General features: G+C 43.3%; 2 protein-coding genes across 2 annotated transcripts; both read right to left on the reverse strand.

Annotated features, from left to right (window-relative positions):
* Positions 1–7,276: 7,276 nt before the first annotated feature.
* Positions 7,277–8,645, reverse strand: LOC6725126. Its single transcript, XM_002106116.4, has one exon. The coding sequence runs from the start codon at positions 8,547–8,549 to the stop codon at positions 7,725–7,727; it is 825 nt and encodes a 274-aa protein (XP_002106152.2). The 5' UTR covers positions 8,550–8,645; the 3' UTR covers positions 7,277–7,724.
* A 280-nt stretch (positions 8,646–8,925) lies between these two features.
* On the reverse strand, positions 8,926–10,031 carry LOC6725127 (Krueppel-like factor 6). The gene has a single exon (XM_002106117.4). It carries the CDS (start codon positions 9,972–9,974, stop codon positions 9,039–9,041), a length of 936 nt encoding a protein of 311 aa, XP_002106153.1. The 5' UTR covers positions 9,975–10,031; the 3' UTR covers positions 8,926–9,038.
* Positions 10,032–13,520: the final 3,489 nt, after the last annotated feature.

The raw sequence follows: 13,520 nt of genomic DNA on the forward strand, positions 1-13,520 counted from the left end.
ATTATAGAACTGAACCATAGTGCTGCTGGTGGTGGTGGGTAGGAGAGCCCCCCGGCAAGTTGCATGCAACTTTGTGCTGCCCCACAAATCATGTTCCTCTGCGGAAAGGCGGTCCGCACTTAATTTATGTGCCGTCTAGCCCAACCTTTGCAAATTGGTATTTATATGTTTAGTTATTTTTATTTAATTTCAGGCAATCCCACCCATTCATACATACATAAATATGTATGTATATTCATTGCGGCCGCGTTGACGCGTTGGGTTATTTATGCGCCGGCAAAGTAATTTGTAATTTGTTGGGCTAATTACATCAAATATGTTTACGCTACAATTTAATTAATTCAAATTGGCTGCAGTTCACTTGGCTCTCGGCTGATGGCAGCCGCGACGTGTTTGACAGTTGGATAATTTGATAATTTGATGCCAGGACCTGTCAGCGTATCGAATATCGGTCCATATATATGGTATATGCTATATGGTATATGTTTTATACCATGGAAATATTCAAGTGCATATATATTGAATACTTGTCCTTTTTCGGGCACGTCCATCACATGTTGCGCCTGTCAAACATTGTCCTGTCATCGCAGGACTTCTTATTGTCTTCGCCCTTTTCAAATGATTTTCCTTTGGATTTTCCATTGCCTTTCCGCCGATTTTCCTGCCGATTTGCGCCCTTATTTCCCGCCGCTATTGCCAATTGTTCGGGGCCTATTTGAGCTGTCACGCCCCCAGTTCCTTTACTGAATTGCTATTTGTTCTTTTTACAACTTCTAATAACAGAAAAGTGCTGCTGATTTGGTTCATCACTTGAGTGTCATTTCCGCCAACTCTACACAAGCAAAAAAATCCGAGTTATTTTAAATAGCTAAATTGCTGCATTAGCTTTTTGAAGTTTATTTGAATTTTGAAAACTTCAATTGACCCACAATTTTTTATCTTAAGTTCTTATAAAGCCAACCTTTATCCCAAAATTGTTGGTGTCCTTCGCAAACATAGCCAACCATTTAGCCACCCAGCAGCTCCTTCTTCTCTGCACTTCACCAGATGTCTGTCGTTTGCGTTTCATTTTATTATATTAAATGAAATGCCGTCAAAACAGAGACAGCCAGAGTTCTTCTGCTCTCCTTCTTCCGCAAGCTTTCGGTATGTGTGACAAATGTAAATCAGCGAGGGTGGATTGCTCAGTTCTGAGCTTTAAAGCATATAAATATGAATATTCGATTCCAGTCCAGTAATCTTCTTAATATTTCAATAATACATATTAATCTATATATGTACCGCAGCTCTTCTACTTAGAAACACATTAAGTGCTGCGCTGTTCTTAAGCTCCAAAAATCTTCTTGAACCACCCGCGCGCTCTTCGTAATACAATAAAAATAAGCACTAAGAGTAAAAAAAAAAATAAGAGCGGAGTGCCAGAAGTGCGGCTGCGGAAGCGCAACTCTCGATGCCATAAAAAACAAATCTTGCCATAAAAATGCTCAACATAATTTAACAAAATAGCAATATCTCCCCTTCGCGGGTGAGAGGGGGGGGGGGATGCTCCCATAAAAAGTGTACAATAAACGCAAACTAAGTGGCTCACCAGCGGTCGGAGGGGCGGTGGGCGTGGCTCCTTAGGCTCGGGCTTAATAAATGCAAATGTGTCCAAGTATGAACAATTATAGAAAGGAAATTTGCATTAAAAATTTATGTACTCTCTCTTTTTTTGTCTCTCGCCGCGGAGATAAAGCGTCGCAAGTGCGACATAAATTTGAGCCCCCACCAGCTTTTGTGCACTGAGAAAAATTTAGTTTATTCATATTATTAGTCATGGAAATGCAATGAAAAGATACATCGAATGCAAATGCCATTGGTAATTGAAATGTATAATCCTTTATTGTTTATTCAAAATTAGAAATGATTTGCTAGTTTTATTTTTTGAAAACAACAGACATTTTTTCCAGTGCACAAGCACGCCTCCCCATTTCGGAGCTTTATAATGGCCGCTCTCTGCGGTCGTTGGCGGCCTTAGAAGCCCCAAGGAAACATCCATTCGCACAGATGTCTTTAGTTGTTGTCCTTGTCCTCGTTGTTGTTGTTGCTGACAGTTTTGAGTACGTTGTTTGGTGTTTGTGTTGCACCGGAAAAAGCAAAATACTACATACCTACGAGTTAACTAAGAACTCTACTTTATTTGCCAGGCAAAAAAACTGTATGTTTTGCCTAAAGTTTTTACATTGCTTTGAAAATAGTTTGATATGAACTATGCGATAAGCAAGTAGAGATTTCTCCCAGTGTACTTTCACTGGCTGCTGTTGCTGTTTTGCGGCTGTGCATGGAGGCCTAACTAGCAGGAAGTCATTAAGTTGTTTAGCTCGCAGTGGCAGCTTCTTTAATATTCTTTTCCACATCCGGCGCATGTGACATGAATGCCGGTCCATTTTTTGGTTTTGCCCAGCAATTTGCCTGCGAAAATTGGCCTGGTTTTGGCCATTTTCACTTGGCCAATTAGCCCGGTCGATTCATAGGCGATTGCTCCAGGGTAGATAGGTAGCCATATCAATAACCCTTGTAAATGGCCGTAATGTATGACTCGGATCCTCTTTTGTCTGGACCAGTTAACAGCCCATAAGTCATTGCTTTATGACCCTCAACCCAATTCCCGTTCGTCTTGGTGGCCACTTAACAGCTCGTAAAGCCAAAGGCCGTCACACTTAATAAATATTGTAATTGTAAAATAAAATGCATAAAAATATAAGTCAGAGATGAGCGAGTTGAATGGCCAAATGCTCTAACTAAAATAAATATCAGTAAATAAAGGAAGGCAGAGAAATGACTTTAAAATGCGTACTACAAGTTCGTATTTTATATTACATAACTAAAGATTGAGGCTGTAACATTCTCCAAATCAAAGTGTATATGCCCTTGGATATTGGAAAATTCAGGAACATTGCCTAGAGAAGTAACAAATATTTGTTGATTTGCTTGTAACCAAGTCAGACAAAAAGGGGGCAGGGTAAAAAACTTTTTATTGCCCCACCGCCCCCGAAAATTTGGGCACCCCATCTTATCAATCTCCGAAGGGGGGAACAGGAAATATTTTGTGGGTAAGGAATTTCATATTTTTTTTGTTGTATTTTATTCCCCCTTTCTTTTTTTTGATTATTGCTCGATATTTGTCAGTCAGTGAAACTTTGGAGCGTTATTTAGCCATAAGAAATCAAACTTTCTTAATTAACTTTCTTGAACGGCGTCGACGGCAGATAGCAGGGGGTGGTGGGTGGTGGGTGGTGTTCGGTGGGCAGATGAAGCAAGAATATTAACAAAAAAAGATGAGAAAACTCCAAAAAGGGGATAGAGGAAGTTGCTGGGATTTATTTTTTGGGTGAAAAATGTGTGCTGTTAAGCTACAAAGGAAAAATGTCATAGGATGAAAGGTTATGTCAGAGGTGGGCATACATACCTCTCGCTTTCGCACACCTCTGCCCTCCCTCTCCCTCACTCGCGCGCGCTTTGTGCACTCCTTTTTTTCTAACTGTATGGAGTTGTGTCAAAAGTTTTATTGATTTTCAAGTTTGAATGATAACTTTACAAGAGTTTTTCGCTTTTTCTGTGTCTGTGTACAAAATTGTTAAATTGCTTGTTATTGACAAATACAAGTGCAGAACTGCGTGGGCGACAGAGATGGAACGAGTTGTATGAGAAAGAGACGGGTAGAGTGTGTGTTGTGCAAAGAGCGAGGGAATGAGAGGTATGTCCCGAATGATTCCCTTGCTCTGCCGACTGGCAAAGTTATCAATTCCAATTATGTAACCAAAAATAATTTGAAAACTTTGCAGCACTTTTGCAAAAGACCAACATACACTCACACACACCCCTAGTTCTACCCACACACACACACACACACTTGATGGCTTCATAAGTTCATACTTGTTACCTGTGACTTGTCAAGTATTTGACTTTATCTCCGGACCCGAGCTGCAGATTTTGTTCAGTAGAGTTCAGTTCGGTTGAGTTGAGACGAGAGTTCTTGGTTTTCCTATTTTTTGTTGGGCTTTCCCCCATTTTTGCCACCGAGCATGGCTTAAGTTTTTGACCAAGTTTTATGCTGCGATTTGGGCTGATTTGAGTTTCAACAAGGGGTGGCTGCTAAATCGCTTCCTCTACTGTTTCCCTATCAAATTAGTGGTTTTTCATAATTTTCTATGTTTTGATTCAAATTTTGAGGTTGTGGCCCCCTAATCCACGTTTTGTACATCATAAATCGGTTAAAAATAGTCAGATCATGGAATGCAGTACCTTGCGAGACTCAGGAAGATGCCCTCAAACTTTTGGCATCCCAAGTAGGGCACACCATTTTTCATCATTTTTTTTAAAATTTGGCAAGGGGTAACATCATCAAAATTTACGAAAAATCGATCAAAATTACGAAACTTAAATTTAAATGCAGATTTTTTAAGAATACTCCCACAAGCATTTTAAGGTATGCCACTCTAGAATCAGAATCCATTTGGCCAAGTTATGGCGTCTGGGATCTCAGGTATATGTACTTCTTCCGGTTTTGGCCACCTAACCCACTTTCTGTACATCATAAATCGGTAAAAAATAGTCAGATCATGGAATGCAGTACCTTGCGAGACTCAGGAAGAAGCCCTCAAACTTTTGGCATCCCAGGTACGGCACACTATTTTTGATCATTTTTTTGAAAATTTGGCAAGGGGTAACATCATCAAAATTTACGAAAAATCGATCGAAATTAGGAAACTCAAATTTAAATGCAGATTTTTTAAGAATACTTCCACAAGCATTTTAAGGTATGCCAACCTAGATTTGGAATCCATTTGACCAAGTTATGGCCACTGAGATCTCAGGTTTGTGTAGTTTTTCTGCATTTATAACTGGTCTTTGTTATGATTTTAAATAATTTTTTCTTGTTAATCATTTGAAAGAAGGATGAGGCCCAACAAGGACAAATGCTGAACATATTTTCCGAAGAGATTCCTGAACTTCTACGGAAATGTTTGGTGAAAGTAACGACCCATATTTGATTAAAATAATTTTTGACTCAATCTTTGACATTCCGTGAAAATACCTGGACGAAGAACTTGAGTCGAATTCCTGTACGCTTAAAGCGTCCGGCAACTTTTCCGCAAGTTTTTCGCATTTTCATGGCAGTCAATTTGCTAAATCAAGAATGCGACAGCCGCACAAAAGAAAAGGCGGGTAGAAAATAAATATGCCAGGCTTCAGCTTTTCCGCACTCCTTGGGAAATGGACGCCAAAAGGAGCCGGAACGGAACCCGATGCGCCCTGAATTTTCCCAACTGTCCCTTTTCATTTTGCCATTCTTGTTTTTTTTTTTTTTATATATTTCACTTATTGATGAGTGGAAATGCTGTTGACATTATTTGTGTGGTCGCCGCCAGTTGGTCGCCCAATGCAATGCAAATTTGTTGACACAGACTCAAGCTGAGGCCACAAGAAGCCTGCACTTCCAGGGGATATAATATGTATATGTATGTACCTATCCGCCATCGTTATATAGTACACATAATATATATATATTACATTTACTGTATATGGAAGCTCATCGCCGATCCCCTTGCCAATCGTTTGCCCCTGAGAATCAAAGTCTCGATTCTCGTAAAAATGATTCATGATATCGCATTATTTCCGTATCATTTGTAATTTCCAGTTTCCTGCTTATTTTCACCAGCCACACACACACAGGCACACAGAGAGCGCCAGAAAGAGAGGGCGGTGTGGGAGAGAGGGAGACAGAGGGAAGACAGAACTGTTGCAATTACTATCTATCTGGTATTTTATAACTTTTGTGCTCTTCCTGCTGCCTTACCTCCGCACCTCCGCGCCACCCACCCACATCTCCAGCATCGTCTCCATCTTCTTCTGCTGATTACAGCAGCCAAGTCACAGACACACACAGATAGCAGCGCACGCACACAGACACAGGCAGGCGGCAGACACACAGATACTTTCAGGGGCGAGTGGGAAATTAAAGACAGGGGGTATTCCAAATACTTTAACTTAGCGATAGCGCTGCATTGTATTTCATAGTGTTTACATTGTATTTCAGTGATAACATTTTTTTTTTGGGGTACCCAACAACCGGAATTCCCTGCCTGCGCCACTGCTTGCATTTAGAGATGAAGTCAGAGAGCCACAGTTACAGGCGTTGCCGCCGCGTCATCAAGGTCCTGATTTCTACTCCTTCACTGCCCTGACCTCCTCTGTCCACGCAACTCCGCCACTGTCCTTGTACATATCCTTTGTTCTGGATCGCTCAGCCCACAGACTGAAATACATACAGCTACAGATACTCAACACTTTTTCTTGTAGTTTTTGATGAACATTTAATTGAATTCTCTTACAGCGCCGCGCTTTGTCTTTCGCCCACACCATTGACGTATCTGCTATCCGATATGTGGGATGTACAGATGTATCTGCACCTCCTTTGCCGTAGATGTATCCCACAGAGCGCACAAGAAGTTATGCTTTCACTGCTTTCTTCGCATTGCCTTTCGCTTTTCCCCTTCTTGGCTGGATATGTGTGTATGGCATCTAATTAAAATTGCAATCGGAATTTTCCAGCTCGAGCTGCGACAAAAAGCAAATTTATCCATAAGCCAGCGGCAAGCTACTTGCAGATATACGAGTGTATCTATGTACGTACGTACGTACATCTATCTATAGAAAGTGGATGCTGAAGGCAACTTGTCGGATGTCCATGGCACAAAAAGTGGCTCTGTTTTTCGTGGCGATTCATTCGCAGCAGTTTATCAAAGGATTTAGGTGTGGGATTACCTGTGTTAACACCACTGGGGATTTCTTTTCCTCTGCATTGGGAAAGAGTTGAAAAAAGGATTAGCAGATATTTATTTTTATACATTTGTTTTTTAGATACTTAACAGTGCTTGTAAAACGGAAATACTTTAAGTTTCTTTGAAAAATATATAAAATTAAGTTGCTGTTCAATATCGATGTGTGCTTAATGTTTCAGCTTCCCCTTCAGCAAACCGAGCGACTCGGGCTAATTGAACCAGTTCCGCAGTGGCTGCATCTATGCAAATAACCCCAGTTGCCCTCTTGTCGTCTCAATGGAGGTCCTGCCACCAGGACTCCCCCCCTTCGGCATTTCTGGGGAGACTGCAAATGGGGGCCAGGACATCAACACCAACAGCAACAGCAACACGAACACGAAGAAAAACAAAAACAGAAACAACGACTCTGACGACGGCAATATCAAACAGTAAATAGATAAAAACAACATGACTTAATGAGTGGTATTTATTTTTATGCTAATTACTTTCGAATAAGCAGGAGGTCCTGTGCAGAGCAGTGCAGCTTGCCTTAATGAGTGGGGCAATAATTGTAGTTGTTGTTGTTGTTGTCGCTGAATCCTGCTGCGGGACGACTCCTTGAGGACTCCTGTGCCTCGCCAGTGTTTGCATAAAGTAAATGCCATTATACAAGCAAGTTGCGCTGTAAATTCACTTCAAATGTACAAAAGCACTCGCCCTGAAAGCCGTAAAGTATGCGATATGACAGTGCATAAAGGATGCGAGACTTGCTGGAGAGGATCCTTCTTGGCGGCAGAGTCCTTTATCCGAAGTGTCCCCTTTCCTCCTGCCCACCGCATGACATTCTTATTCCTTTGCCACTCCGCTTTAACAAATATAATATGTATATAAGGTAAAATTAACGAAATCTCAGGCTGCTGGTTATTCCGAAGCCTCATTCAGGATCAGTTCGAGATGGAGGTGATGTTCTGCGCCACATATCTCCTTCAAATCCGCCTCAGTTAGCAATAGGGCATGCCGGTCCTTGGGCAGATCCTTGCCACGGAGTTCGGTATACATTCGGCCCGAATTGGCCACAGAAAGCATGGCGCTCCGGCCAACAGTCAAAGTGCGGTTGAATGCGGTCATGGCAACGTGGAGTGGCCGGATGCAGGGTGCACTTTGGGTCCAAATTATCAACAGATCTGAGTCCAGAATCTCTTCCTGCTCGGCTTTAACGGTCTTCTCTTGATCGTTAATTTCTTGGCCACTGTGGACAATTTGACCACCAAGATCTACGTCCGATTCGGTATTCCTGTCCACAAATGCCCACGAGAGGAAAGTAATCCTCTTCACCAGCACCATGATGGGCAGATGGGCCGTCATGGATTCCAGCTCCGAACCCGGCTTCAATATATTCCGATAACAGAATTGCCGTTCTCCGGGTAATTCGTTATTCTTCCCACGCGCGCCGCCGTAAAGAAGAACTCCCAGGCATATGGTCTGCGCTCCAATCAGCTGAGAAACATCAAAGACCAGGGTGCAGCGTTCTCCGTTGAAGGCCACTTGCATATGCTTCTTCACGTTTGATTGGAAATGGTATTGGGCCAAGTGTTGGAGCATATCTTCCTTGGAAACCGTGGCAATGCATTTTTCTATGGGACATAGTCCTGGCAGTTGATATAGACGGCTCAGTGTAAGTTTCGGGTTTTTTTCGGGCTTGATACTGGAGAGACCAATAAGTCTGAGTGGCTTGTTTCTGTCCATAGTTCTCGAATTGTGTTGGATGTTTTAAGTATATATATGCACACACTAGCTAATTTACTGTAATGAATTTGTGAAGCTATGTAAACGGCCTACTGCTCTTTAAAACAGCACTTATTATTTTGTGGATATAATTGCTCTGCCGCGTGAAATTATCCTTTTTCATTATATTGATAAATTCGATTTAACTTCTGTAATGAATTAACCTCATGCTAGTAACCTTTTTTATTATTAAATCATATGCTCTTTTACTCCGTTAAATGAGTTTATCAACGGTTTATGATTTTCGTAATTAAATCTGCAAAAAGAGAGCAGCAAGTTATTATTACCCTCAGTATTCCCACTCGAAATAAAACTCTTGATAATTTTCTTAACAAAAGAAGGAATACTTCCGATCTATTTTATGGATATGTTTCCTATGCAAACTAATCTTATGTAATAAAAAAAATAAACAATTAAGACTAACTCATCCATCGTGTCCTTGGAATGTGGTCATAACTGGTTCTTTCGCTTTCGACCTGGTCGCACGGCATACAGATCGTCGGAGACCAGGGATCTGCCAGCTCTGGAGGCGGCCAGAAGACGTCTTTCGTGCACCTTGCGGTGCTTGGTGAGGTGATCCGACCTGGCGAAGCACTTGGAACAGTAGTCACATTTGTACGGCTTCACGCCGGAATGGGAGCGCTTGTGGCGGGCCAGTTCATCGGATCGTGAGAACCGCCAGACGCAATCTGGCCAACTGCAGACGTAGGGCTTCTCGCCCAGATGCCTCCGCAAATGGGCCTTCAGATGCGCGGGCTTGGCGTAGATCTTTTCGCAGTTGCCGAAGGTGCACAGGTAACCCCGTTCGCCGGCGGCATTTTCACTCATCTGGAGGGCAGGAGGTGGGGCAGCAACGTCCGCAGGACTGGCGGGATCACTACTGCCGGGCGAGGAAGACGATCGATCGGGATCGAAAATCTCTGAAGGTGGTGGCCCCGACAGCCGCAGATTGCTGTTGCTCTCCTCCAGAAAGTCCGCACAGTTATCCGTGCACAGGGGAGTTCGTTCGGGCAGAAAGTCCACCAGGTCGGGAATCTCCACGTAGTTATCCAGTAGCCGCTGCTCCCAATCACTCAAGTCCGGCGGACATACGGTCAGGTCATTGAAGTCGATGAACAATGAAGGATCCTCCCCATAGGGCAGAGCCACCTGAACATTCCCACCAGGATTTGTATTATTATTGCTGTCTAAGGTGATGATGCCATAGTAATCCGACTCCTGGAATTCCAGCTGATTATAGTTGCCGCCGGGAAAGCTAGTATCCACATAGGAGCTATCCAATTCCCCAACACTGACTATATTTAGCAGCGCATCGCCGCCGGCCAGTGGCTCCTCTTCCAAGTCGTGGTAAAGCTGCTGGAATCCACCCGTCGCAAAGAAGTCCATGATCGCAAATGAGCGGACTCCGGCCGAGTGTCCAAATATTTATAATATCCACGGACAATCCGGGTGAGTGACAGGCTTCGGAAAAGTTGATGAGAGCCATTGGATCTGGTCGGGAATCGCAGGGCATATACCCTATGTATAAAAAATTATATTGATATGCCATGAAAAGAGTGTTTACTTTGATTGTTTCTTTTACGAGTACAATGATATAGCATACCCTGCGATCTCCGTAGCACAATGGGTATCAAGAGATGCACTCACTGCGATCGTGGCTCGATTGCTTCCAGTGATTCGTGGCCAGGATCCCTTGGGGAATAATTAGCCGGCGAGCAACGTATCTAACGCGCTGCCGGCTTCATTAGTCCGAGACCGAGATAAAGATACATCCATCCGTACGTACATGCACATACAGATGGATACGTACCAGATGTTGCGCAGTGATCGGCGACACATGTGCCGGGTTTTTGGTGGCCGGGTCCGGGAATCCGCAGTGCTATCGGAATCGCTGACGGATGCCGAGTGCCAAGCAGTGTCAGGCCACAGATCGGCTGGCTATATAGTATATATAGCCGACGGCACCTGATCTCCCGCTTTCTGTGCGCCATCTCACTCTTCTGTTTTTGTTTTGGTCGCCGGACAATCAACACAAATTTGTTATTAATTAATGATTATTACTGGCGAACTAGATATGCCCGGGGGATGGATATGGATATTCCCGGTCGATCATCAGTGGTTCCAAGCAAAACAAGTGCGTTTTCTATGTGTGTCAAGTGGAGCCGCAGATATGGTTTTAAATTCACGGAAAGTTATCTGTTCGAAAATATTGTCATTTGGCTTGGCAACGGTCCATTTGCACCATATGGTCAGTGGGAAAAGGTTGATAGATACTACTCGTTTTTGGACTGTTTGAGATGACTTTTGGTTTAATATTTGTACAAAATCTGCGTTGGCAGCTGACAACTCATTTCGTTCATATTTAATAAGACAGTTGTGTGCCATTCACTTAAAGTGCATTGTAATGCGCAGGAATGCAGCATTAAAATGTGACCCTGCATGCGCTGTAATATAGTTTGCCACCCATTTGCCCACCCACCGCCTCGAACGTCTCATTTTCCTCGGCTGTCTGTGCCAGTTTCCAGTTTCCCCGGCTTTTGCTCCTTGTCTATGCCATTTCCGCATCCTTTTTGGCTGGCAGCCCTTTGGAAATTAACATAAATTTAACGTGCGGCTGGCGTTTAAATTTACTTTCGCCTAATGAAATAATCAGCAGCTGTAAATCCTCATGGGCTGGAATGCCCCAACCCCCCAATCACCACCAGTTTTTGGCGGCCTACGCGTTTTACGCTAATTGATATTGCAAAAATCAAAGGCTGCGCGCCGGCATTAAAGGGATTTAAAGGATATCAACTGGTCTGGGGTCTGGGATTCGGGACTCGGGACTCGGGACTCGGGACTCCGGATTCCGGATACCGGATTCTGTACTCTGTATTCTCAATTGTGGGATCTGGCTGTGAGTTCGACTCCGGCACTTTGTAATTACAGCAGGGTATTGCGACTCTGATTTCTGTGTATGTATCGCAGCATCGTCCTTTGTGTGGCCTCAGTGGAGTGGCAAGGATAACATAAATTAGAATGCTGCCTGCAGGCAGTTCTGGTATTTAGCCGTAGTGCCTGGTCCACTTACTTACAGATTCGTAGGCCAATATAAACATGCACTGGTGGAAACAGGTAGCAGGACATAAAAAGATACATATTTGACTTCGATTGTAAATAGTGTTCGCCTTTGAAACCATTTTGCAGCATATTAATTAAATTCCGAAATATTTCGAATCGAGTGGTTTCTAGATGAGGTCAGCCCGCCATCAATTGCGAAAGGAATTTTCCTGCAGTGTTTTGGGAATGTGTAACCACATCTATCTATCCATCTATCTGCAAATAAATTTCTCCGTTCAAATGTGTGCGTGTGTGTGCACCGCAAGTGTCATAACGGAAATTATGCATACAATTTTACTGTAAATTGCACTCGGCAAAATGTTGTCACCTCAGTTTAATCAAAGCGCCCAGAACTCCAAACTCCCACTCATTTAAACCGGACATTTTGAAGCCGTTTGCAAGTATTTACGAAGCAAATCCGAGGACTTAAAGCCGACAACCGGACGATATTATTACCAAAGTGTCCTCGTTGTCCTGGCAGCAGTCAAATGAGCTAAGCGGTTGTCAGGATATACAAGTAAGTTCGGCTTGCAGGAGTATATATGTACGTCCATATAGAAGGGGCATACGGAAGGGTCACTTCGGTTGCCTAGTAAGTCCGACTTGCCCTTATCAATCGCAGCTGAGCTGCTTGTTTTCATTGGATTAGGCAAGTTTGCTTTGCCTTCCAGTTGTGAATCCGAATCCGCATCCGAGTTCCGAGTTCCGAGCTCCCAGTTCCCAGTGCCTAGTTACTCAAAGAAAGAAGAACGTTGTGTATGCGGCTTACTGTTGTGGCAAATTAAATCGGTATCTGTATCTGTATTTGTATCTGAAACTTGTATCTTCTGTTTGTGTGCTGTGATTATGGCCATTTAATTTTGCCATTCGGCAAGCGAATGTCTCTGCACAGAATAGCACATGTCAAATTTATAATCCCACTGCTTACTATCGATTTGTGCCGGCCAAGATTTATTTATTTCTTTAAGCAAAGCGGATTGCAGTTAAGTGACCTAGTTAGTTACTTTCGGCAAATGTGTGGACTATTTGAATCAATGGCGGTGGCAAAAGGACTCTGTGCGAAATTCAACTTTGATTGCGAAGGAGTTGATTAGCTTTATTAGGCTAGACAAGAAAGTGAAGTAGAAATAAAAGCGCATTCCCTCCTTCCAATAGATAAAACATCGATACTATCGATAGTGCTAATTATATAAATTGTTCAAGGAGTCAGGACAAGGGAAAACTGGTCATTTGAGAGGCAAGTTGCAAGCAAGTTGAGAGAAATTTAATTGATGCCATTTATAACGCCAACCGCCCAAGGTTCAGCATTGTCCTGCTCAGCTTGGCATTCCCAATTAATTACACAATTTAGCCAAGAAGCGCTGCAAACTTGGCCGACAACTTTCTGCCAGGACGAGACGACGTGGGTGGAGACCCAGCTCCAGCCCGGAGGAGCTGGGCTTCCAGTTGCAGTTCCTCAAAGTCAGTTGCCTGCAACAGGTCAAAAGTTTCCATCCATCCGGCCGAGCGAAGTCCTGGTCCCAGTCTCGATTTTGGTCGGTGGTGGTGCAGAGTGGAAAGTTTTAATAAACTCACCAAAGACAATATTTTCCCTGTGTCCGTGGCGCTAACCGAAGGACGAGACCAGGACAATAATTTGATTTTGAGGCCAGCAGCGGCACAGCCTGAAAGCAATTTGTTGTGTCTTGAGGGGAAACCCATTTTTCGAAATCGAATGAGGCGGGGCGAACCGGTGAAAGGACACATATTGGACGCAGGACGCCACCGAGATTAAGTCAGATGCAAACGTAATCCAAAGACAAGCGAGTTAACTGGTTTGACCCAATTTAATTA

The sequence above is a fragment of the Drosophila simulans genome, chromosome X, assembly GCF_016746395.2.
Source record: "Drosophila simulans strain w501 chromosome X, Prin_Dsim_3.1, whole genome shotgun sequence".
Lineage (NCBI taxonomy): Eukaryota > Metazoa > Arthropoda > Insecta > Diptera > Drosophilidae > Drosophila > Drosophila simulans.